This window comes from Ischnura elegans, chromosome 1, assembly GCF_921293095.1.
Source record: "Ischnura elegans chromosome 1, ioIscEleg1.1, whole genome shotgun sequence".
NCBI lineage: Eukaryota > Metazoa > Arthropoda > Insecta > Odonata > Coenagrionidae > Ischnura > Ischnura elegans.
Window position 1 is genome coordinate 54,009,100 of NC_060246.1, and position 27,886 is coordinate 54,036,985.

At 37.7% G+C, this 27,886-nt stretch overlaps 3 protein-coding genes across 6 annotated transcripts in view; 2 read left to right on the plus strand and 1 right to left on the minus strand.

Annotated features, from left to right (window-relative positions):
* The window catches only part of LOC124160764 (pancreatic lipase-related protein 2-like), a 136,487-nt gene extending 131,752 nt beyond the window's left edge, over positions 1–4,735 (plus strand). For all 4 annotated transcript variants that reach the window (XM_046536802.1, XM_046536793.1, XM_046536811.1 and 1 more), the window contains exons 10-12: positions 1,240–1,366; positions 1,752–1,967; positions 3,669–4,735. In XM_046536802.1, the coding sequence (XP_046392758.1) occupies positions 1,240–1,366; positions 1,752–1,967; positions 3,669–3,777 (452 nt within the window). In that variant the 3' untranslated portion in view covers positions 3,778–4,735. The remainder of the gene's footprint in view (positions 1–1,239; positions 1,367–1,751; positions 1,968–3,668) is intronic.
* Positions 4,736–9,903: 5,168 nt separating this feature from the next.
* Positions 9,904–21,836, minus strand: LOC124160784 (cytochrome P450 6a2-like). The gene is made up of 8 exons (XM_046536822.1): positions 21,734–21,836; positions 20,745–21,063; positions 16,820–17,081; positions 16,583–16,732; positions 14,163–14,415; positions 12,151–12,405; positions 10,442–10,693; positions 9,904–10,248 (listed from the first exon to the last, which is right to left on the minus strand). Exons 2-8 carry the CDS (start codon positions 21,053–21,055, stop codon positions 10,079–10,081), a joined length of 1,653 nt encoding a protein of 550 aa, XP_046392778.1. The 5' UTR covers positions 21,056–21,063; positions 21,734–21,836; the 3' UTR covers positions 9,904–10,078.
* Positions 21,837–22,900: 1,064 nt separating this feature from the next.
* LOC124174160 overlaps positions 22,901–27,886 on the plus strand; it is a 29,278-nt gene continuing 24,292 nt past the window's right edge. The window contains exon 1 of the mRNA XM_046553292.1: positions 22,901–23,125. The gene's annotated coding sequence lies outside the window, so the exon portion shown is untranslated. The remainder of the gene's footprint in view (positions 23,126–27,886) is intronic.

A 27,886-nucleotide genomic window follows, 5' to 3' on the forward strand; every position in this document is an offset into this window, starting at 1 on the left:
TTGTAATAGCTTCCAGGCATCTGAAATGTTCCCTTTTCTGATATCTAAAAGATATTGTCTAGATAATCATATTCATATAGGACCCACGGGGAAAAAATTCAGGATAAATGACTCAAATGTAATATATTTCGGTACAGCATAAGTTTATTTTTCAACTGACAGCCTACTGGTGGAGCAGGAGGTTATGGTACAGTATCTTCTGGAAATTCTTCCTGGATATTGGAACCTAGTTAATTAATTTACCTTTCGCTTCTTTCTAATTAGGGCTTCTTCCTCTGATTCCAAATTTTAAGTTTTCAAATCAGCTTATAATTTATTTAATTTCTAAAAAGGAGTAGTGCAACATTATCAATTATAAATGTTGATTCAGTGTCCTGCAGATAGGTCTCGAGGAGTTTTCAATTCAAGTTTTTGCCTTCCTTCATCAAGGCTACCCAGTGAGAAATGGGTGGTGGAATCCACGTGGAACCCACGTGGAGAATTAACGTGGATACCACGTGTTTTTGGTCGTGGAATCAACGTGGAACCCACGTTGAAATTTGGTGGAAAAATTAAAACAGCAGTTGGTGCTGTCCTAAAACCATTATAACCTCAACCACGCTATATCTAAACCTTCTATATATGTGTCTACGATTTTTCATGTGCTCTCATGGCTGCCTTTCCACGAATTACATAAAAATAGAATGTGCGATACATTTTCACATAACTAGCGTGGTTTCAGGATGATAAATGACGCAATGTCACCAGAGAGTTAAGTTCCACAAATTAGAAATTCTGTTTAACATTTTATGATAATCACCACAAATCCACTTGAAATCAACGTGGATTCCACGTGGGTCCAACCACTCAATATCCACCACCACCAAATATCCACCACTCAACGTGGATTCCACGTGGGTTCCACGTGGATTCCACCACCCATTTCTCACTGGGTGGAATATAAACTCTCATAATAATTCCAAGAAAGAGCAAGTATTGGTTTCATGGCTATGGCCAAGGTTGACTGGAAAAACAGAAATATTTAAATTCCTTTATTGATGATTATGAGATTCACACTTATGCAAGGTTCTGTAATGTACTTAAATATTTAATTTGATTTTAATGTTTACTTTAATTCCAGCAAATAGTTTATACAGCGTGTCTGCTCCCTATGCATTATTTTTTGTTACCAATTTAGATATGTACATATTTTCAAGCTTTATTTAATAAAAATGTAAATAAATATTTGATTATTTTCAGGAAGACACTATAGGGTAAGAATTGAATTAGCAAGACCACCCAGAGCTGAAGCATGGGTTCAAGGCTATTTGAAATTATCTCTTGCCAGTGACAACGCAGCAATTAAGGATATAGATTTAACTCCTGGGTAAGCACCTAATTTCATCTTTACTATTTAGATACGTCTATTGAATAAAATTAAGATGCATGAAATTTTTTAAAATACTAGTAAAAATGTGAAAGTATAATTTATTAAGTAAGCAGAAAAACTCATAAGTTTAAGGGAGGCTAAAGTTGGAAAATTGGTTGGTTTCAATTTTAAAATATTGAAGACTTTGATTTAGAAGCAAATCATTATATTGCTAGTGCTATTGAAAAGAAATGGCTGCTGAGAATCTGCTGCTGTAAAATATTTTTAGTCTGGTTGTATTATCAAATTTTGTGGAAATTGTGATGAAAATGAAATTACAAATGTAATAGCAAATGATTTTCCACGGGTTCAATTAAAGTATGTTGTTTTTTTGTATTTGCAGCGGATACATTCGCCTGCAGCACGGGGAAAGCAAGACTTTTGTGGTTTCACATTCAACAGATGTTGGACCCGGTCCAGTAAGAAAAGTGGAACTGAATTGGGAATATGATGGGGATATGCTGTCACCTCGCTCACTCTGTTTATTTTTCTGGTGCAATGACCATCTATATGTTTCTCAAGTGGAAGTTTCTCCAATGGATTTAGCTCCAACTCGCGGGTATGAAATAAATTTATAGGGGATTTTTGCATATATTATATTTATATTGTCAAATCTAATGACCAACTTTGTTAGCTGCCTTACATATATTAATTCTGTACCCAAGCACCAATCAATGTCCCAATAACATCCAGACAACATTTTCGGTGTTAACATATGACATCTGTGCAATATTCATGTTAATCCAATTAAGATTGTAGTATAGATATCTATCAAATAGCCATAGGACTCACCAAACAATTTTGCAGTAATGTCGAGCAGTGGACATGGAGGTTCATATTACAGCATCTCTTAGATATCTTCACAACATCTACTGAGTAGATAATGGGTGTGTTTATCATGGTTTTTAGAAATCCCCAGACATATAGACAAAACATTTATCCTCTTCAATTCTATAAAGAGCATTTGCTACCTATGGATACCATTTGGAACAAAAAAATTTTTTATATCATGGATAACACAAGTTGGATATCTAAAGAACATTATTTTTACAACTCCTCATGGATGTTAAAAATAGTATGTCGATGTAAAATTGTCTAAATATCCATTGTGTATTAACGACGTGCTTTGAGTTTATATGATCGTTATTTTGATATCTGATAGATATCGTTTGCTGCTTAGATGATACCCCATTTAAACACTGGAGCTTTACTTTCATTTGCTTACTTAACCACTATCAGGGCCAAAATGTATTGGGAAGTAGTTTGAGAGAAGAGCAAAAATCATTAAGAGTAGTGAGTTTGAATTCATATATGAATATTGTAATTCCTGAGTCTCACCACTCTCTGCCTGACCTTACCCACATTATTCGGAATAACCCATTCATTGTAACCAGAGAAAGGTGCATAACCACAGTTTGCAAATAACTTCCTATTTTTCTGTTATGTTTATGATTTACATTTGTGCAAAGTGCAAATAAAGATCATGTGTAGGCCATAGGCAATAATGATGCTAACAGATTGGTGCAGTCATCTTAATGAATATTAGGGAGGGGTAAGATAGTATTCCTCTGCAAGTGCTTAATTATATGGAGTGTAAAAGGGGATTCATGTATTTCTACTGCAAATATGTATCCAAAATTTTGTGCTCATTAGAATTTACCTAATATGTATACACATTTGCTTACCAGACAACTTTTTTCACATTTTAGCAAAATAGTAGATGAAAAAGAAAAGGCATCCAATGTATGTTTGATCGCCCTTTCATGTGGTTAATTTTATTTTTCAAGAATTATCAGAACAAGTAAATAACAATAGTGCTCATTCATTTTATTATACATTTCAGCTGACTCTTACAATGATTGCAGTGAATTTAATTTTAGGCAGCACCTATCGTTTTGCCTTTAAGTGAAGAAGAGGCTTTGTAGTATTGTATGCAATAAGAATCAGATTTTTGAGGTATTATTTTGACATAATCACCAGTAGATTGATCTAAGTATGAAAAACCTTGATAAAATATAAGAATACCTGCATGAAAAACTTATTACAACCATATTCTTTTGAAAGTTTTATCATTGCCTTTAATCATCTCAGCTAATGAAAGACAACACCAATGTATTTTTCAGGGTAATAGATTACTGCCCAGTAATGTGGAAATAGCATCATTTGAGTCCTACAAATATGTGTCATTGTACATCATTTTTGTAAATTTTACATGAAAATTAATTTTTATTCACTTTAACATTAATTATTTCCTTTGCAGGAAGCGGGAAATAGATGGAGGAGCTAGTAGCAAATTATGCAGCTTGGGAAAACGAGGCTACTCAGACATTGCTTCTCGATCCTCAGGAACATTTTATGACAATTGTTAAGGACTTTGGCTTTGTAAAAAAAAAACAGCATATTGAGAACAGGGATGAAATACATGTTAGCTTTCTTTTTAATGGAAGCAACATTGATATTGATAGAAGATAATCAAAACACTTGTCGATAGAGAATGAAAAAGCCAAGGATAGATGGTGTCAACCAAAATTTCTTGACACCATCTATACCTATGTGGGAAAGAAGCTTGGTACAAATTGTTAGATGAGGCATTCATTAACGGGCTCCATAAACCTTAATACCTGAAAGATAATTGTCAAATGCCTTGAAGTTACTGATGGGCCATGTAATATGTTCTTTAATATTATTATAGAAACCTTGCCATGAACAAAGAAGAAGTATCTGAAAAATTACCTTCTTTGCGTATGCTAGAGTGTCATGTGTCCAGTGATATGTTTACTGTGATTTTTATAATTTTTATACATGTTTTGTTTTCTGTTTTTTGTTCACAACTCTTATAATTATTTTAAGCATTATTTAGTTGACTTTAATTTTATTGAAATGACTGAAACCATTGCTGAAGTTATTTTCACGTCACTCCAAAATCATGTCATAATTATTTTGGCAAGATGTTGCCATTATGTCACTCTTACATCAACTGCAAGTACATGGGAAATTATTTGTGAATAAGTTTTTTTGTGGTGTTAACAGCATAACATTGATTTTACATTCTTTTTTGAATGGATTTATAGGTATTTTAGTAGGTACCAGATCAATGAGAATTGATAATTGCTTTTTAACACGTGATCCTAATGGTACAATTTATAAATAGCTTCGTGTGGTTAAATTACTCCTCAAATGAATGAATGTTTGGCTTTAAAAACATTCGGAAGACTGTACATAAATAATGTGTTTGATGGATGTTTTAGGCAGTATTATAAAATAACTCCTACATTTGTAAATAATATTGATGTATACAATAAAAAAATGAGAATGTTGCCACTTGAATCATTGAACACGACCGTGTTATAAAAATTACTGCATCAACCCCTTGACCCACATTCGAAGTAAAAGTATGCAAATATCAATACGTATGAGTAAGGCATGGTTGCGTCAATCAAGGAGATTAGTTCCCTCGGACTACCATGCGTTTGGTTAGAGTATCTAATTAGCAGGGTCAACAAGATGATTTCGAGGAGATGGTAATAGAAATCCGACTGATATAATCAATCCATCTCTATAGTGTTTCAGTACTTAAATTTTAACGATGCATTACTTCAACGGCCTTCTTTGATCTTGGAATATATCCACTTGAAATAACTCCTGAGAAAGCCTTATTTATTTTCGGCTTTAATAACTCTCTCTTATTCTGCACCGAATTACACTAGTCTATGACAGCAAAATATTGCTATTATATTCATTCGTAGCTTGCGTATTTACAGCGAGTACATTTTTTCTTATCTATTTGAGCTGCAGCGCATAGAGCTTTCACACACAATATTGTATTATTGAACCCTAACGATGCCGCCAACAGTGAAATCCTGACAAAATATCTCCTCACACTGTGGTTCACATATCATGAATTTAATTTCAAGTTTTTTTTTCTAAGGAGAGCATTACTTGCTAAAAATTGAACTAAATCTATTTTTCAGTCCGTGGAACTAACAAGACGGGCGAAAATTTTTGCCGCTCTGAGGTATGCAATGAAAAAACCTCATCGTATTAAATCACCATAATATGTATATGTGTATCCAATTGAATACGGCCGAAGGCCATTTTTACGTAGTCTCTCTTCATTTCTTCCATCACCCATAGCGTAAGCTGACCGTTACTCAACGTCTTAATCTCGCTCCGTCTCCCCCTCTTGGAATTGAATAGTCCAGATATGCCCCAGCCATACTATACCAACCTTACGTAATGGCCAGCAATGCATTATTCCTCTCTAACGGTATTCAAATAATCCGACTTTCACGATGAAGGAAGGTAAATGACGCGAGGTGCTTGAATGTCGTCGACGTGAATTGGGTGTAGAATCTAATAGCCGTTCACTCGTGGTCATTTGTCCTCGTCCTTGTCTTCATCCTTGTTCTTCCCTTCCTTTGCACAGGTCGTTTACCGGGAGTATTTCTTGCCTTGCGTCCTTTGAGGCAGTTCTGTGGTGAGCATACAGGGTGGTAAGTGTGAGTGGTGAAGGCAACATTGTTAGCTACCAGTGTTCTTAGTGTTTTTTATTAGGGATAAATCAATCGTTAGTTCTGTGTAAATACTTCTCCAGGCTGGACGCAAAGGTGTGATTTTGTTTACTTGATCAATTAAAAGGATTTTATTGAGAGTGAAGTGTTCTCACCAATGGCATCACGGCACCCAACGCCGAAGTAAATTTGGAAAGAAGAAAATGAAGTACACGCAGGAAGCCATTGGTGAGTAAGGAGTAAGAACTCTTTGAGAGTGGAATTTTTTGAATCTCCTGCATTCTTAGTGCGTAAATTATGGAAATTTATAATCAGATTTGGGATTTGATGGCAAAATAAAATTATTTTAATTGTGATCACCTCAATTGATGGTGAGTTGAGGGCTAGAAATGTTTATTGTTGCTATTTGGGAATACGTCATATACAGAAATAGGCAGAGATCATAATGAGGGACTGGTGAGATATCGGGTTGGCGTGTTGCCAAGAGTACTAACTGGCTTCTCACCCCGTTGGTATGGGTTCATATCTCAGCATCTCTGCTTTAGTGCTCTGTGGAGGGCACTTCAAGTGCAGCGCTCTGTCCGCCAGATGTGAGGTTTATCCGTAGGCCCCTTGGCGCCTTTCGTCTAGAGGCGATATCGAGTTGAATTAACAAAAATTAAATATTTTGTCTTGTGATAAAGTTTTACCAAAGCAGCTGATTAAATTACATGCACAGTCGTTTGGGCAATGACGACAGTCCTCGACAACTGATAACAATTCGAGGGATCTTGGGTTACTGGATATATCGAGTATTTTTGCACTCGTAAAATATAATATCATACAAGTTTTCACGAAAATATCGATAGTGCCTGATTTCACGAAAAATACTAAGAGGTATCAAATTTCGTGGAGGCTTGATGAAAATTGAAAGGGCATCAAAAGTTTCTTCAAGTCTACTTCTTCTAATCCTTGGAACGAGTGTATACGGCCATCGACAGGATTTAAAATATCCCATTTAACAGGTTTACTATGACGTTATCTTCATTATAAACAGAATTATTTTGACTGCGTTTTGCTTCCTTATGAACCCTCTAAATTCCATTGGCAAGTAACCAGATTTTAGATTTTTTCTTCTACATCAGGAAAGAAAGTTTTAACTAGCACGTTGACTCACGGTTGAGGGAATAGGGAAATCGGAAAACGGACAATTCGAATTTCGCATTAGGGTAACGAAAAGGAAGGTCGAGATATGGAGGTTTGGCGATAACGATTATCAAGAGGGTGTTCCCAGGGAAGGGAGAGGGGAAGATACGACCGAACCTTTTAATTTCGCAGAAAGGATATCATTTTAGAGTGAATGACTGTGCTAGGAAATGGAGGAATCGAAGGAAAAAAAATTAAGGATCATCTATATACAACAAAACCCACTTCCGACCACTCATTGACTGGCTGATTCATACAAATGTTTCGGATGGACGAGACGAGATACGACAAAAAATTCTAGAATTGATCCCCTCTAAAATCGTTAGAATCCCAAGGAATTGTCGAAACACTACTTTTTCTATCTGTTACAATTTTGCCAACTGCCTCTATGCCTCTACTTTTTGGGGTAAAAAATATCGATGGTAATGAGGAATTTGAACTGAGAAGCTTATATGGCACCCAAGTTATTGTGACAGCCAGCGACGTAGCGAGGGGGGTCCGGACTCCCCACCCGAAATATTTGAACACAATTACTTTGATTCGAAAAAGAAAACAAAATTTTGAAATATCGAGAATTAAAAGATTTCTTTGTGAAAAGGGTTAAAATTATTTTAAAATCCTTTACTTAGTACACTGTTTTTAAAAACTTTCAACCCCTGGTTTTGGACCCCCTCGAACGACATTCCTGGCTAGGCCACTGATGCCACCCCTCCCCCGCTTCCCCTCGGAGGCGACGACGGTAGTGGCGTAGCCAGGAATTTGGTTCGGGGGGTCCAAAACTAGGGGTTGAAATTTTTGAAAAACAGGGTACTAAGTGTAAGGTTTTAAACTAATTTTAACACTTTTCATGGTCGAAAAAACTTCTTTTGTCAAAGAAATATTTTGTAAATCCATGATTTTTCAATATTCTGTTTTCTTTTATGAAGGAAAATAATTTTGTTTTTATATTTCGGAAGGATCCGGATCCCCCCCCCCCCCCCCTGGCTACGCCACTGGTCGGCGAGTTCCTTATCGCGGGGGTGCCTCCTTCCTTTTTCCTTTCTCTGTGCTCCCTCCACCCAAGGTCCTGCCTTAAAAGTCAAGGGTTTATGAGCCTTGCCCCAGAGTGTATCCTCGCGGACCCGACCTGGGTTCTGTAACCGTTGTCTCGTTGTACCAGTGTTTTCTTGTAGCGAATCTTAATACCCAGCATAAGTTGTCCATTTGTTCTCTCTGCAAAGTTTATTCCAACTTTTGAACTGAGACTTTTCAAAGCGAGTGATATCTTTAGTTAGAACTTTTACCTGTAAGTTTAGAAATGAGTGAATCGGGTTGATTTCGCGACTGGTGTTTTGAGAGTTCACACCTAAGGTACAGGGATGCCGACTTACAATAAATATTGGGGGGCCCAAACCGGGGATCCTGCCCCGGGAAATTTTATAAGTTGTGAGTTTTAAGTTTTTTAAGCATTTTAGAAGAGTCATATGATCAACTTAGAACCCTGATAACCCTAATCTCGATATGTGGGCACTCCTGGGAAAATCGACAAGCCTGACACATTTTTCCTCACACCCATAACGAATTTTTGAGGGGGCTCGGGCCCCCTCAGGCCCCATGGAGTCGGCGCCACTGCTAAGGTATGCCCTGGTTTAATATCTCGGCGGTGACAGAATTTTTTCCTTTGGCTACCAGATCCCAGCATGAATGTTGTGTTGAGGAAATTTCAAGTGCAATCTTCGCCGCGTCGGTCGGATGGAACGTAAATCTGTGTTAGCCTCTCCTTCCAAACCCTATACCTCATTGTGCAAAAGACCAGAGCTTTCGGTCGCGTCCTCCTGATACCATGCCATGATATTTCGAAATTTCGACGGCAAAATCATGTTAAATTTTTTCGGTTTGAGTGACCACTTTCTTAGGTAAGGTCAACTTTGATAGTTGAGCATGAAAAGTAACCAACTATCTCATATGGTCGTGTCAACATATTAATTCATCTAGTCATATAAAATCCTAGTTTTCCCTCTTAATTTCGCTTAAGGTATACTTTTTACACAATTTTATGGACAAATGAATCATAATGTTCATGTAAGGGGAGGGAGGGAAGATCCGCGGAAGGAGTGTCGCGCGAATTGAGAAACGCGTGGCGCGCCTGCCGGCAGGGAGGCGGGGGCGTACTCCGGCGGGCACTTTTAAGGCAGCGTTCCGGCATTAAGAAATTGAGATACGAATAAGCGGTTGAAATTTTTGTCCGAAACGACTCTAAAATATCATGTTTGTTGATGAAAACGTTTTATCCGAGTCGAAAAACTCAACATTCAAAATAACTGCATTTACGACCCTCAGGCGCGGCTATCCGGCGTCGCACGAACCTGTAACTTTTTTGTAATTCTTTTTTCACCAATTCGCACCTTTTGTGACCACGAATATTAAAATCGGATCATTTTGGAAAAATAATCGCCGGCCTACTATGGTATCCTAAGGTATCCCTATGACATCCTGAGCCTTGGCTTTATGGCTTTTTCTCCTCCTTCCAACTCCTCTTTCCTGAATGTAATGAAACTAGATTTAGAGAATAAATTACATAAGAAGAAAATGAGTGTAGCAGACACAAAGTTGAACTTTTTTGTTTTGCAGTTTAATAGTAATTAATTTTTTCACATTGCTTGAATATAAAGATGATTTTTTTTCTCAATTTTTATTCATTGATGCAGCCATGAAAAATTTAATTTAGAGCACTTCAATAATCATTGCTGTCACCTTCTGTTAGTGGTGAAGCCAATTGATTGATTCAGTGTGTGCTTTCATGGTAAATATCGCGATTTAAATTGTTAGTTGATAAAATGACCAAAACCCTTCACCATGAGAGACTGTTTGCTCTTTCTATCTCATTTTAAAGTTTGTGACCATAAAAAGTCAGCATTTTTGGGTTTTACACTGCTTAAAAACAGCTATCAAAAGTTAATGCTTAGGTGTTGAGATATTTCTTAGACTTTGCAGATCAGGATATTTCTGTGAACTTAATCCATATGCCTCCAACTGGAGTAGTCGAGAAACCTCGTGGGTTGACTCTCAAAGGAAGCTGTGTCTTTTCAGTGCTCAATTCAAATTTGAATTTAGACATCAGTACTGCTAAACCCAGCCGTGCTTGCATTTGAGAAAATCTTTGGCCTTGAAAGAAAATAATTGAGAGGATGAATACTTAAATTGACAATTACATAGAAACTATAATATAGTAAAATAAAGGCCTGTTTAATATTAGAAAGCCTCAATTTAGGATATTATATTGAAAAAATTTCTGCCACATTTAAAATCTCAGTCAAAAATATATATGCAGCTGAATTTAGAACTCACAGGTACTTACCTACACACATCCTAGGACCTTCCCCAAAAGGCAAGTAAACATAATTACTTCTGTCACCCTTCTTTTCTGGGCTGAAGCGACTAGGATCAAATTTGGTAGGATTTTCAAAGTACCTAGAGTCCAACTGTAGACCGTTGACAGAAATCGCAATAGCAGTACCTTTCTCCAGGGTTATATCTGTGCCAGGTAGAGTGTATTGTTCTGAGCAGACACGAGTCAATGCTCCAGTTGCAGGGTGCAGTCTCAGGGTTTCTGGTGAATAAATAATATGCTAACAATAATACTCTTTCACTCTTGATTTCATAATTATACATCTTCTAACAAATATTTCATTTGGTTATAAAAAATGATGCAGATGAATTGCAGGCTTACATATATGTCATAGTAATGAAAATCAGAAATACGATATGATTTCATATCTTAGGGAACATTTAAACATTACATAAGCTCCCTTTGGAGGGTGAACAAGTTTAGTTACTTTTGCTGACAAGGGAGAGAGGATTTCATCCTATTACCTTGGTTAGACAGCAAGATTTTTCTCTTTAGTGAAGAGAGGAGTCATGCTCAATTGGAGCATTGGGTTGGTTTTTATGATCTAAGTAATTTTTTTGTATTCTATGCAGAAATCCCAGGTAGCATTTAACTGCATGCCATTCATTATAGCATATAATTTATTTATAAATACTTTAATGCATACTTTATTTGCCAAAAATACTGCTAAAATACTCTAATATAGGTATGTATTACTAAAACTTTCATGCTAATCATCTGGGTTTGACAAATAAGCACTTTAAAAGTAGCATTAGTAGGTATTTGGTATTATGTATGTGGCACAAATATGAAAAAAATCAAAAAAATTTTACATAAGCAATTTAGGGAAGGGAATCTGAAAATGCTTCTACATATGTATTTGCATGAAGAAGTCGGAAAAGGGCCAAAATGGACAAAAATATGCTTATGTAATACTTGAGCACTTACTCATTAAACCATTTTGATTATAAAAAAATTGATGCCAGGAGACCAGCCAAAGAATATCAAGGAAATTTCCCAGCACATAAATGAAAAAGGGCATGCAGGCTAGAACACAGACCAAACTCCAAGTGCTGCATACTTTCTACTCACTTGCACCAAGTGATACACTGGGCAACTGGAAGAATTTCCTTCCCCCTCAACCAAAAAATTCCAAGCCAACATTTTAGTCATGCAGATTCTTGATAAGGATGGCCACAAAAGTAACCGAGTTATAGAATGCTAAGTGAAATACATTTATTTTACTGTCTTAGATATTTAAAAAAATTTACATCCACTCAATACAATATCTGTAAAGCTTGAATGTAGAGTATGAACTCATCTTTAATGTGATGATTTATTGTGTCTGTGGGTCAAAACGGCTAGAATTAATTGTTTGAGGCTCTCTAAAAGCAATGTGTATGGCGCTACTTCTGAAATTTTCTCATAATTGCTGAGTTTTGAGAATAATTAAGGATCTTGCATCCTAATAGGTTTCTGAGATATGATCTCTTTTCATAGGTCTGAGGTGTAAGGTGAGGTGATGGCCAAAAATTCTGATTGGGGATTGGAACATGGAAATATAGCTAGTAGGTATCAGTTCATTTATGTAATTTAGATCTTTTTGTTTTTCATATGTAATCAATTACATACTGAAATTCATCAGCATCTAAACAGGATATAAAATTTAATACTCTTACCTGATAACACATGATCCAGCAGTGGAATGCGTTGGATGAGGTCATAGTTAATTATACCTCCATTTTCTTTGATGGCAGATAGGATCTTTTCCCTTAGAGTTGTCTGAACCTCTATTCCATTTTCTGAGCATGTTAGCTCATACAAGGCATAAGTAAGAAGTGCTGCTGTTGTCTCAAATCCAGCGGTGAAGAAAATAAGCACTTGAGCTGTAAGATCATCTAAGGTCATATCTGACCATGAAACTTTCTCTGGGGCTAGAAAGTAAATGTAATCAATAGTGGAGAATGAATAACATAGCCCTTGAATACACTGTCTGAATGAATTGCTATTTTTGACCTATGAATTAGTTAAGAATACTCCAAAGCTCCACCCAATGCCTTGCATGCTGATACATGTATGAGAAATTTAAAGGGTTGGAATTAATCCTGGCTGAGAAGGGTGACCATTGGAAAATTTATGCAGTGGCTAACCATTCAGTGCAAAAATGCCACACAGGAAGAGTCATTTGCCTTAATCGGCATCAAACCCAAATATTTCCAATTCACACCAGATGTTATATAATGGTTTGATGATGGTATATACCATCGAAAAAACAAAGGCATTTCTTTTGGATGAGGTTTTGTTGGGTTTGGAAGACAAGATTGTTCATGCTACCAGACATGTAATGGCGCAAGGCTATGTGTTTCAGCTCATAGTGCCAGTGGCACAGTGAGGGGGGGGGGTTTGGGGGATAAAATCCCCCCCAGAGCTCAGAGAAATTTTTGAGTTTAATTCATTTTACTTATTTGGATCAGTATTACTTATAGAATAGTGTTAGAATTTATCAAATATTCCTCAGGAAGCCATAAAACTCGCCATTTTGAACCATTATTCTTAAAATTTTTCTGGAGGAGGGCCCCAGCAACTCCTGCTTACCCTGTTGGTTATGCAATACCCCCACACCCGTAAGTATTAGTTGCGCCTAAAACCTCCCCTAGCCTTAATTCCTGCCTGCACCCCTGCATAGTGCCACAGTCCGAAGACTAAAGCCAGAACTTTGAAAGATAGAATGTTCATCATTAGAATTATTCAAAGAAATTACCTATTTATAAATTAAGTTCATGTACAATTTTATGAACTATTAGGTTGTAAAGTTCTTTTATAAAATACCAAACAGTTCATACTTTGAATTTTAACATTAATAACGAATAATATTAGAGAAAATAGTCTGTGCTGTTCATGCTTGCAGCAAAGAATTAAGGCTATGGGGGTTTTAGGAGCAACTAACCCAGTGAGAAATGGGTGGTGGAATCCACGTGGAATCCACGTTGAGTGGTGGATATTTGGTGGTGGTGGATATTGAGTGGTTGGACCCACGTGGAATCCACGTTGATTTCAAGTGGATTTGTGGTGATTATCATAAAATGTTAAACAGAATTTCTAATTTGTGGAACTTAACTCTCCGGTGACATTGCGTCATTTATCATCCTGAAACCATGCTAGTTTTGTGAAAATGTATCACACATTCTATTTTTATATAATTCGTGGAAAGGCAGCCATGAGAGCACATGAAAAATCGTAGACACATATATAGAAGGTTTAGATATAGAGTGGTTGAGGTTTTAATAGTTTTAGGACAGCACCAACTGCTGTTTTAATTTTTCCACCAAATTTCCACGTGGGTTCCACGTTGATTCCACGACCAAAAACATGTGGTATCCACGTTAATTCTCCACGTGGGTTCCACGTGGATTCCACCACCCATTTCTCACTGGGAATACTGGGGGATATGGAATACAGGTGGTGCGGGTGCCCTCCCTCAGAAAATTTTTAAGAGAAATGGTTCACAATGGTGAGTTATTTTACTGTTTTCTGAGGGATATTTTATTAATTCTTACTCTACTCTTTAAGTAATAGTTATCAAATTAAGTAAAATGGATTAAATTATAAAATTTCTCTGAGTTCTTGGGGGGGGGGGTTTATCCCCCAAAACCCCCCCTTGCTGTGCCACTGGTGCTGTTGTAGAGCTCACCTGAATAGTGTTGGCTTTCGATTTCAGACAGAAAGCTGTCATCTTTTTCTTTGATTGCGTGGATTCCATATTTTTTCAAAAGCACTAATATTTGAATGAAATCTCCAAATTTATTAATATCACCTCCCTTTTCTAAAATATCCTCTCTTGCTTTTACTACATTTTCCACAAAATTTCTAAAAAAGAATTCAGTTTCGGTGGAGTTAAATTTAATGCCAAAACGTCCAGTGAGTTTTGGTGCTGCAAAAAAGAGCTGAAAGGAAAACAATCAAAGAGTATTATAAATGTCAATTAATGAACAAAAAATTTAGCGATGTCATTATCAAAAAGGATTTCAGGTTTCTTAAATCCATTGGTGACTGGAGCTTGTACCCTGAAGTACAGCACCACATTGCATATTTGAAAATTAGTCACATAGGATCCTCTCTGAGTACAATTTGAGTGATTTTTCTGTATATATCTATTGTATATGTACCAAGTCCTTAGAAATCCTCACTGTAAGAGAGGCAGTACACTGATCACCATGGGGGTAGATGGCATGTTCACAGCCAGCAAGAATTCACAGGGATTCTTATCATCTTGTAGAAAATTCTGTTTTACACATGTGTGTGCTATGTAAACTGTGTAATGTTCATCTGGTAGTACCTACTCTCCCTTGAACTGGAGGCATTTCTCACCACTCAAGGGGATTAAGACCTATAGAATACCATGTCATAGGAATAGCTATATGCACTGGCAATGCTCTCTATTGAGACGAAGATGGTATCCACAATGCATTATCTTGCCCATGCAGCACAGTATCGTCTTACATAATGTATTATTGATGTATAATTTACGCGATGAATTATTTCATGTAATATAAATGTATCACTGCTGTAATACACCCTATTTTTACATAATGTATTACTATGTATCAATACAGCTGATTTACACTAACTACTGTATTCATAAGAATGACTTATTTTCAATCATAGTGGCAGTCTAGGACTATGAAATTTTACCGAAAACTTTATTTTTACTTTATACTTAGGAAATAACTTTAACTGTGTAAATAATCCTAGTGTAGGTGTTGAAAACCTTGATTTGAGTTATGCGCTGCCACTATAGAGGACAACACTTGAGTTGGTCACTCTTTGGACCTCGTTGCGATCATGTAGATTTGTGCGATTTGAGACATCTTTTGCTTTGAAGACCACTGCTCTTGACTTATTCTCTCCTGGCTTTGACCCTTGCTTTTCATTAACATGCTCCCCTGGTTTTGACCCCAACTTTGTTTTGGACTTCTCTTTTGGTTAACGTTTTGATTTCATGTGGTCCACATTCGGTTTTATGGATATTAGCTGTGTGCTTTTGGAACTTGGTGCTTTCTGTACAATTAAAAAAAAAAAAACTTGAACAATGAATGCTTCATTTCTACTTGTTATCATCTTATTCTTAGTTTTATCTACCCTGGACAGAATTTTTATGGAAATTAATGAAAATTATGCGTATTTAAATGACATAATGTATTTCACTGTATTACATGTATATCATAGGACCTTTAAAACATATTTATACGCAATATACATGGGATTTACAGCTGTAATACATGTGTATACAGCACTTTGGATTACTGAAATTCACATGTAATACAGCTCTAATACATGTGTATTACTCCAAGTGTGCTGTCTGGGAGTTTTTAAGAGCCAGAATAGTGTCAAAATCCATTTCCAGGCATGCAATTTCCTGAAAATTTCCAGGGGAGGACCCCCAAATCCCACTGTAAGGAGGGCCCCATCATGAGTCCCAGCTTAGGGCCCCTAATCACCCCAGACCACCTCTGCCCTGACTGTTTGTCAGGAACAGATATTTAGAACTGTTTTGTTTTACCGAACGGGATGAAAATGAAAGGATCATCAAAATGAACAGTTTGATACCGGCTGGGAAGCTTGTTCTAATGGCTTCATACCTCATAAGGGCTACAAAACAGGCCATATAAGTATAGCAAAACAGATAAGTTACATGGCTACACCGACTATGTTGGTAGTAATGCAGGCCATTATCAGAGGTGGTTACGGAAGCTCAGTAGCCATATGTGTTGGTATGCCCTCTGCTTATTCTTGCACAACATGAATTACTTAGATATCATTCTTAAATGTTTCACTTACCTTGAGGGTATCTTTGTTTGATACTGGCTAACTCACAATCAGTTATAGCTAAGCAATAGGAAAGATATCACTAAAATGATATAAAGATCTCACTAAAATGATATAAAGAAAGAAGCCTTGAAACTAAATCTCAGATATTTTCATCTCAAGACTAGATATACTCCATCTCCATTTGTTGTCAAGTACCTATGTATGATGCCAAATGGGCGCCTAGGAGATATTTGCCACTGATGCTTGTAAAATAATAGGATTAATTATTACTATTTTGCTCACCATAACTGCAATGGTCCTTTTAATTGTTGGTCGGAAGACCTCTTTACCCATTTTCCGAAATTCTGATGTCTCTGGATTCCTCAGAGAATCTGATTGTACTCCAAAAGCACATGATGCTATCACATCTGTCGTAAAGCATGAAAACAATTCCTGAAAATAATCGAATCGATTATAAAAGAAAATATCCCCTTGGATAAAATTACTTAATTCAAAACACATCATGTAGGATTTGATCACCTTAACTTCTATTGTGCCACACCCAGAATTATTCTGTATTTCTTGTGCAATATGTTCCACCATAATGTCTGCACAAGATTTCATCATTGGAAACATAGCCTTCATTCGACCAGATGTAAATGTTGGACTGAGGCGAGATCTCATATCTTTCCATCTTTGATCCTTCAAATTTGTTAGAGCTCTTCCATTGAGAGGATCTATAGCTTCATCAATTTCGAAGCCTCTATTGACAAACACTGGGAAGTCTCTCACCAAGATGCTCCTGCATTTCAATAAATATATTTATGTATACATATAGAATTTAGTTCATTGGTAAAAAATATAAACTTAGGGAAGTAGCCTGGGTAGTTTTGAAAAATCATCTAATAACCCAATGCTCCATACCATGTCCATTAGAAGTCTTTTATATTTTTTATGTCTCTCATGTGATTTACGGGATAAATAGTATAGATGGGATTGATATCTCAGTTTTAATAATAAAATATGACTAGTCATATGACAGTACTGTTGATTTGCTATTCATTCAATGGCTCAAATAAGTTCAATACTTAATAAATTCCATGCAACAGCTATCTATTATTGCATAGTAAGATTTTTTCTTTTCCCTTCTATTAGGTTAATAAGAAAATATGCCTACACTAAAAACTACTAGCCCTATTTCGTGTCCCAGGAAAATGAAGTAAACCCAACCAACGATTTCCTTGAACTGTCGGTAGACTTTTTCTAGGTGGCGGCAATGGGAAAGGAGGGCTAATTACTGACAGCAGGATAGTTATGGTCCATTTCATCCTAGTGCCAGAGTTTTCCCCAAGTAATGAACCATATAAGCAAGAGCACTGAAAGTTTTCAATGCGATTGGAATTTGTTGGTACCTAGGTCACTTGGCATCTTGTGGTGCAAAGTGAACCTAAGAAAGGGACAAACACCGTGCCCTGAATGCGTGAAATTAAAACATCCTAGGGGATTTTTGAAATTGTTTATCTTTTAGGAGTATGCAGATGTATATTTTATAATGTGTGGCGCGATACAATATTTTCTTTAGCCTCTAGGAGCCGCAACAAACTAGCCGGCAGGCCGCATGCGGCCTGCCGGCTAGTTGTTACGAGACATATGTTACGAGATACAAAACACGCTGAAAAATTTGGACTTACAGTCTTGAGCGAACCGTAATCATTCGCCGAGATTATAAGATTTTCGCAGTATTTGCTCATTTCTTGAAAATCTTGGAAATCACTCTCCTGAATATTTCCCTCCACCGCAAAATGCTACGCACGGATATAGAGGTGTGTGCATTATTCGGCAAAGAACTCTTGGTCATACCCGTACGCAGGTGATACATTCGGGAGAAATTTTCTTTTTCGGAGGAGGAAAAGTTTGGGGGATTTATTGGTAGGGGTTATACGTAAAACTATACTTCCCAAGGGAAAGGGGATTTGAATCCCTACCCGCTCGATACCACATCATATCTGTATCAGTATCTGCATATCTATAATATCGGCCATCTATAGTATCTGTCATATCGGCTGTCCATAATTCCTGTGCGTAAAGGTTTTTAAAATGGGTATAGCTGTAGCCTATCCTGGAGTTATTTATCTTAGTCTTCACTGAATTCCACCTCTTGTGTTTGCTTAACGGAACAAATGTGCTTTATCACTAAGATCAGGAGTAGAGTTCGGGCCCCGGCCCTCTCCCAGTTTAGGAATTAAGCCTTCTTAAAATACCCCCATAATTATTTTTTCTGGCTGCGGCCTTGGTTAAGTTTGGGGTAAGCTATTTACTCATTCAAATCACCCTTCAAATTGAACACAGAGTTAGTTAAAGGCATGGAGGTCGCAATTTCTCGGGATGCACAGACGGAGGGGGTGCAGTAATTAATTACGCACTGGCACGATTCAGCTGTAACTCAGATTTATTTATCTAACACGAAGCATTCTCTCTATTAATTTTACAATGTTATAATTTTGGTCGCGAAAATAAGTTCGGGTGGTGTCGAGTAAAACCACCACACACGTGGAACCGAGGTCGGAGAGAGTGATGCGCTCGTCTCGAGACTACCGCGTCGTGGTCCGTTCTGGCTGCGTCGAGAAGATCCCGCATGGGGCCGTGAGCGCTGCGCAGTTGGCGGGAGAGATTGGGGCGCCACAAGGAATCTAAAGCGGGCGATATTATTTTTTTCATATAGGCACACATTCTTTTATTAATAGAATTTCCTATTTTCGTCATAAGAGACCTTGAAAAAGTAAACGATTTACCTTTACACCTTGAAAAAGTAAACGATTTCCGCCGAATCTTGCTATCTTGCTTGTGCATGGGCGTACCCAGCGAGGGGCAGGAGGGGGCTGCTGCCCCCTCGCCCCCTAGAAGCAAAAATCGCAAATGTCTTTAAGGAAAATTATATTTTTGCAAGCAAATAATTTTAAAACTAATAAAGAGCGGTTACAGTTTCCTTAAATGTTGATTTCATTCACCTTTTCCATGCTTAATTCTTACCTACAACTTGAACAGCCATTGCTTGCCCCCCCTCTAGTTTTGATCCTGGGTACGCCCTTGTGCTCATGGAAACAAACTTTTAGCATTTATATTCTCGTTGTTATTTTTGTCATGCAAACATTCGGGAATTGGTTGTTGATTAGTTATACTTTAAAATTTATTTGTGAAAATCATGACTTATCAAAATGTTTCGAAAAACAAGAGCTCTAGTGAACTGTTGGTGGTTGATCACCTTTAGATTTAACGGCGGTAAATTAAATGTTAGAGGTTATGTTCACTCGGAAATGGATGAACTTTTTGATCAAACGAACAATACAGGGCGGCCCTTTAACTAAGATAGGCTGTAACTAAACCCATGATAGCCACCTCAGTGGGATCAAATTAGGCTTGGGCGGTATACTGTTATATTGTAGAGTATCTCGACATTTAAATTAAATCAGGAACCCAATATTTAATTAAAAAACTATCGATAAATCTATCGGATTCGATAAAGTACAATATATCTTGCCCGTTAAAAAATTTAACTGAAAAAGTGGATATGAAATGGCAGTACTTGTCACTTCTTTCCTTCCGTTTTGTAAACATTCATTTTCCGCAGTTAAAAGACGCTTTTTATCGTCCTGAAATGGTTTGCTCAGTTCAGAGATTTTATGTTTTCCGATCAAAAACTTATTTTGTCAGCATAATTCTAGTCAGTGGCGTAACTAGGAATATGCTTTGGGGGCGGGGGTGTGTGGGGAGGATGGGATGGCAACCTCCCCCCACAGGCAACGTAGGGTCCGGGAAAATTTTTGAAAAATGACATGCCTGGATATACATTTTACATCATTTTGGCTCTAAAATTGAACTTTAAGCAGATGCAGTTATTAAATTCAAAAATAGACAATCGTTTTAAATAACTTTTTTATTTCTCTGAGGCTTTGGGGGAAATCTATTCCCTCATCCCCCCCATGGTTACACTAATGATTCTAGTAGAAACATGAAGATTCATCTTTTGCCGTTTTAATAAATAAAGTGCCTTATTCCATTTGTTAAATATATCGCATTCTGATCCTATGAAAGATTGCAGGAGACGGTGAGTTCGAGGTACTGGGAAGTCTTTGTAAAAAATGGTAGAAGGGATAAATTTGGAAAATTGTCGCTAGCAATTGTAAATAAAAGTATTTTACTACCAAAAGTTACCAGGATTTTCAGGAAATGGACAAACGTGGTGAATCTACTCTACCACTTTCGGGAACAACTCAACTGAATCTAAGCGCATCTTAGTTTTTCTTCAGTTGAACGAATGTTGGAGAAGGTGATAAGATTGTGTTGTATGACGATAGGAGACATGATAGTGGTAATTTTTCTGCTTGGATGGCTGATGGCTTTTTCGGTAGCCCTGATGCGTCATTGCAGTGAGTACACTATGGGGAAATTTTCCAACTTTGCTCACCTTATCATTTCAGGATCGTTCACCAGAAGAAATGGCCTGGTTCCTTGATAGTATCCAGCAAACTTTTTTCCCTCCGACTCTTCGTATAGTTTGAGAAATAAGTCGTTAAAAGATATCTTTCCAAGGACAACCGGCCCAGTATGACCGACTATTGGGCTCGCTTTTCGAGATATTTCAGGAATACCGCGCTTCTTCCAGTACTGGAAGTGGGACATGTGATTAATGTACAGCAAGGTGCACAGAATAATAATCAATGCCACCACCACGGCCCCATATGAGGATATGACAGAGTCCCAACCGAGAAAAGGCATGGTGATCCCTGAAATGAAAAAAAAAAACAATTTTAATTTGAGAGAAAATTATGAGAATTGTTCAATTTACTTCAGGAAAGCTCCAGTTTTTTAAAAAGTAGAGTAGACCCTGTTGCTCTTTTTGTTGGACGACGTCCACCGGTGGCGTAGCTAAGGGGGGGTCCAGGCGATCCAGACCCCCCCGAAATATAAAAAATAACAATTATTTTCCTTCATAAAAGAAAACAAAATATTGAAAAATCATGAATTACATCACAAAATATTTCTTTAACAAATGAAGTTTTTTCTTTTATGAAAAGTGTTAAAATTAGTTTGAAACCCATTACTTAGTACCCTGTTTTTAAAAAATTTTCCCCCCTGGTTTTGGACCCACCCCAAACGAAATTCCTGGCTACGTCACTGACGTTCACTATATTTAGGCATGGATAATTCTTTGACAGGCTAAGTATAAAAAATCTAGTGCAAGCCCAATGAGTACTGAAATCAATATATGATTGAATATGTTCGTCAATTGGTTCGTTCACGACGCAAATGTTTCCGCTCTATGTGCCACCTTGAATGATTTGCATCTGCGAAAAGTTATGAGTCATCATCTGAAAATGAAAGTGCTGAAAAATGTGCAACCTTCCCTTCAAACCAATCTCTGGGCGATCACTGATAGAACTCTGTTGCACTCACCAAACTTACTCTTCGTAATAGGTGCAAAATTAGATATCAATGTGTTGTCATCGGTCACGAACAAGATGAGACCACATCCACAGAATAATCGCAAGGTTGCGAATCACCCACTTTATTTCAAGGTCGCAGCGGGTAGGGGTTCACGGACTTACAACTAACTACCTTACGTATGAGAGATACATATGTAAGTACTCTCCCTCCAAATGAATCCGCGTGAAAACTTTATAGGCAATTCATTTTCTCTTGCCTGGGAAAGTATTTTGTAACTATTAGCGCAGTAAGAGCAGTGTCCAAATGCTACGTTTTTAGGTGATACCTAATAAAAATGCATAACTATCACTACGAAAAGAACAACTTGCAAAGTTTCGCAATAAAGTTTATCCAACCGACCCAGGTTTCACCTAATTACACCTTGGTAATGGCCATTATTTCTTAAAACTTGGGTCGATTGAATTAAATTTTCGATGTGTTAATGCGATAGTGATAGTAAGTGAAAGATAAATTTGATGAAAGTTTTTTTTGCGACGGTAAAAGAATGATATCAATATTTATCGGACTCGGTCAGAGTATGCTATTATGTTGGAGAAATGCTTTTCTGGCTATCCTGCCACCGTATTCATACAAATGCTATCCTTAAGTGAATACGTTAATATAGCAAAAATTAAGAAGGATTTCATGCTTTCCTGGTGAGCTTATGCAATGAAATCTGCTTGGAATTTTGGGCCCGATTAGGCTCACGTTTGTAAACGTTTCCATGGACTAAATATAAATCTAAATACTACCCCACAAGCCGCATCAATAGGCGTGTGGACAAGAGGCTTAACAAATGAAAAATAGGATATACGCGATGAGACTTCTTTATCATCCAGTCCTGAGGATGATGGAGAAGAATTCATTCGAAACGTCGGCAGACATGGAGATCCTGACAAGGTCCAAAGACCGAGAAGGTTTCATTGATCAGTAGCAATTCTTTCACGAAACCCTCGATCTGAAGACGTTTTAATGGAAATCTCGAAAAGCATTCGGTTTTACTGAACTCGCACGGAAAAAATATCAGGGTGTGGAAGAAATGGCTTAAAAGTCACCGCGGTATTAGGCAGTTAATTTAATACACTCATTATTCCGCAGAGAATTTCACTCTGTGCATCTTTTCATTACTTACGTACCAGTATGCGCTTCAGCCTCTCACTGCGGTGGAGCTAGACTTAAGCGGGGAGTGATCACTTTGCGTGCTGCGCAATGGCGCGCCCAAGGACACGGATTCTCTTCAGTCGCGCGCGTTAGGTCCACGGAGAAGCAACGGCCGAGGCGGACCTCTCCCCAGCGTAGTCACTGCTCACTCCGCGCACTATCAGGTCTGCCGACCGCCGATGGTGGATGGTCGATAACCGGGTGAGTAGCTGGATTGCACACCTGTGCGCTCTTCCATAAGTTTCGAATCGATTCAATTATCACTAGATATGGGAACTATGTATTTACGGATTTTTTTCGAATTGATAAGGAGTGCTTCGCGCCGTGCGTGGAGTTCACGAATATTTGGTTCACCTGCTTTGAATGCGCTGAATGTGAGCAGCTGGTCAATCGACTCGCGGAACCATGACCTGTGCAACAGTTCTCCTCATTGTCTCGACGTGTTCTGTTTGAAGCGCGAGCGTGTCGTATCGTGTCCTAAACAGTGTTGCCGCTCTTGAGGACCAGCGGTCACGCCCATGTTTGATTTTTTTTATTCGTCTCTTTTTCTCGCGCAGGCGGGATGGGCGATCTGTTTTGACGAGTGTCGTCCGCGCTTGTTCGGTCGTTTCTTCAATTCTCATCTCACTTTCTCATTTTTCATGAACGGAGGCTCAGACTTCTTAAAGAACGGTTATTAGGAAATGCTAGCCTAATTGAACGCATTTTCCGCGGGATATCACTCGAGTGAGGTCATCGGTCCCAGGTTTCAAAATATGATCCCTGGTCAAATGTGTGGCAAAAAAAAGTTGTCACAACGGCGGAGATTCTCAGTTTTTTGGATCCCGTATTATCTTACTGAATTTTTTGTCCATTGGAATGGCTCATTTATGTACCAGCACCGAATATAAACTACCATATTCAAAACCGTAAATAAAGAAGCAAAAGCTTTTAATCTACTCGAATACTTCAAAAAAAGACAGTAAGGTTAGACAATTACAGAGGGCTCAATACTTTGGTGGAAAGCGTCGCACCGGTCCGTTGCAATTTCCCTTTTAGTACTTCAACGTTGTAACCGCTGACCTTTTTGAAAACATTCTTCGGAAATTAGTGTTTGTACAGTCGTCATTTTATATTCTATGTTAAGCAGAGCCCCGGCTTCCCCTTTTATATAGGATGAGAAAAAAAATGAGTATCGCAGTCTGTATTAGCTTAATAAATGCCCTTAGGCAATCTGCGACACTCCATCATAAACTTAGGTTATTATTTGTATATATTTTAAACATAAAATATCATAAATTTTCCTAATTTAAAATGAGTATATCTAACCGTACGGCGATCTTTGCCTCTCCTACTATTATTGACTGATCATCTTAAGTTATTGCTGGGCATTAAAAGACCAACGGCGAGAGAGGCCAACCCGAAGGGCCGAAATCACCGAATTGAACATAACGAATATTCTTGAAGTGTCATGACAGGCGCGATCGCCTTTCGTCACCTAGGTTACTCTCTACATTGGCCCCAAACCGATGCTCAGAGTTACTAGTGATATTCCTTCTGGGGTGAGTTAAAGGGAGTTGGCCCAGAGGTCCATGACTTAGGAGGATCTAAGTACTATGCGCCACCGAGTGTGGTTGTTCATGTTCTGATGTCATCCTCGATCATCAAGATCTTGCCTCGTCATCAATTTGAATGGACTTGTGAATGTTTAGTACCTAACTCACCCAATTAGAAATACATGATAATATATCCAAATGTTTCACTGGGAAAGCGCCAAATATTATTCTAGTTCATTTGTTTGGTGTAAGATTTCTGAGGAGGTAGAAGAAGAACGACCTCCATTTTTTCAGAATTCTCTCTTAGTTTGCTGTTTTATTGGACTGATGCTTTGGTTGCCATCCAGCCGGCGTATTAAGATAATGCCGTAAAGTAATTATATGATTATACCTAACTAATTCTTTTTCGCACACACCATTGATTTAGTGACTTTTGAAGGGTAAAAATCCTATGCCGCATGTATTTATTTTCTGTATGGTGAACAAATTAACGCGATTAAAGTCTGTTACTGAAATTAAAATCATGGATTAAATTCACTACTATTCGATGAAAATTGTTCTAAACTGTTGAATTTAAACAGCGGAGAGCGAAAGGGAATCCTAAATGATACTAATAAATGAAGGATCGAGTGAGTACCTGGACTTTAAGCGAGTAAGGATTGCATGTGGGGGAATGGAGGATTTTTACTTGGCTGCTTCGAGGGTCATCCTATTTCTGGCCATACCCTTAAAATTAGGAGCAAAATATATGTCAACCACATCCGTCGTTAAGGGAGAAACTACCCACTATACCCTTTGCTGGCCTCGTCCATCTGCAAGCAGGGCAAATATTTGATAATACCTACTACGAATTTTTGAAATCGAGTTTTTACCGCGTATACGATTATTAATATTTGACTGAAATTAACTAACATTAAAGATATATTTCATTCCAAGCATTCAGGAGATACTTCTCTGATTCTACTTCTAGTTTGCTTACTCCGTTTCCGATTCGGTTGAGTTCACAGGGTGGCCTTGAAGGTGTTCAAAATGAGGATAGAGGGAAATTGTGCCGCTAAACTAATGAATGATATTTTACAGTCCAAAGCAATACTTTTTTTTCGTCGTCATCCTCAAAAAGATTTTTAGAAATCTTTTGTCAAACCTTCATCATGTCGCTTCTTATACCACTTAAATGCAAATTTTGTTTTGGAATTGTGTGGATATTTTAATAGAGACTGAATACTGAATCACGAATTATACGGAGACAATTTGAAAATAACAAAAAGTTTTAGGTATTGTCTATTGCTCTTAAAAAGTACGCATTTGAAACCGAAAACGTTTTGGAAAGAAGCCAAATAGAGTACAAAATAATTGTTCAATCATATTTCATCGACACGAAAAACTAAATTGGGCTAACTATTTGAGAACTCTAAAATATTATACCAACATTCACATCTATGTCTACATAATACTTTACGAGCCACCTGTAGGGTGTTTGGCTGGGGGTGATCAATCACCAGCATGCAGCATGCTATTGGATTCCCGCATGCACACCACACGGTCCAAAAAGTGTTACGCATACTAACAAATTATACTACCACATGCTGTTAGAAATAATAATAAAATTCAGAAATAGAAATTAAGGCATACATAAGTTAGTAGGCTACACAACAAGTCATGTAATATATTTGTGAGTTCTAAGGCTGCCGTTATAATCTCTCATTGATCGTGGAAAAAAGACATTCTGAATCTGTCTGTTATACAGTCTATATTTATATGATCTGATCTGCCGTAGAATGTTGGCATTCGTAAGGAATGGCTAACTTCGTCAGAAAAGACACTGCTCTTGAATTTATCTAAATGGTTTAGTCAATTTTTCAATCTGCCGTCTGACAGAGATTCCCATCCGAGTTTATCTTAGACCATTCGAGTGTTTTATTTTCTGTTTCGCTAATATTGAGTATATTTTTGTGAATATTCTATATTTTCTGATTTAAGTATTGTTAAACGCGTAAATTTGAAGATTGATCGCAGGATTTCCCGGCGTATAGAGTCGTGGAATATTACTCGGGATTATTCCACCGGGTCAGGCCCTACAACTCCGTCTCGGCCTACGTTTCGATGTACGAGTTTCCATCGAAACGTCGGCCGGGATGGAGTTGGAGAACCTAACCCGGTGGAATTCCCGAATAACATTACACGTAAATTTGAGTTTAATTGTCAAGTCAAAGCTCTTTTCCCTGGTAAACAATCACATTGTGAGGAAGATAAGTCAATGCGTTAGAACCAAAGTTAGGAAAGATGATAAATCAATGTGAACACCATCCATTGTCACAGATAATCCAGATAAGATAAATAACACGCCAGAATGATTGGACTTTTCTGATGGAGCCTTTAAAAGAGTAACTCCCAAATAAATTTCTTGAAAAATTCGGGTTAAATAAAGTATTCTCATAAAAAAATATTCATGATTGGTACACAAATTGGCGAAAGTGATCGATTTCAGTAACTACGGAAATTTATCCTTTTTAAGTATCAGGAAAGGAAAATAATTTTTCTTGAATTCCTACAGTTCCGTTTTCTACCTGAAAATCTAATTCACTTCAAATACATAACCCGATTATAATTGCAAGTAAACTTAGCACGTCGGGTTTTATGATAAGAATTTCACTTTTGGTTACTTTGAAACTTGAAAAAAAATTTTTTTGGCAGATTTAATGTGTCGTGAAAGTATTCCATTGTATTAAAACCAGCTCTGCTCCCCATAAAATTCACGAATACAGGTTCTCCGCAATCACTTCAGCTATACACATTCAGGGGAGTTTTTTAAAAACTCGTAATACTTTTACCCAGTTGAGTAGACAAGGGATCTCATCACCATGCGAATTTCATTGCGTGTGCAGCCAAATTAGCAAAAATACAAAATGCAAGGTCTGAAACCACAGTCCCTGTCTAATTCTGAACATTCACTGCCAATAAGGCATCTGCTTTTCAAATCACGCACGAAACTGTCCGATCACAGGCGTGATGGAGGAGAAGTTATGAATGGGGCCATGCGCTGAGGAGGTGAAGGAGTCGCGGGCCAAAGGAAGGGGAAGGTATTCTGGGATTGAATTAGCTCTGGGGTTGGAGTGTTGGATTACCAGGCGGAATGCACGGATTCAAATCTCAGTCGCGGCGGGAAATGGTTTAAAGACCATCTGACCCCAACGTGGGTGGTCAAAGGAGATCATATGAGCACACTTCGTCGTCAGATGGGACGATGAGAATCTCTATGCCGTCCATCGCATAGAGTTGTTAACCTACTAGTACACTGTATAAATGTGAGTATTTAAGTATTGCTTTTTGAAAGACAAAATCAATACTTGGTCTAATATAATCAGCACTTGGATGGGTGCATGGGTACTCAGAGGAATACTATGAAAACAATTTACGGACTCGCCAA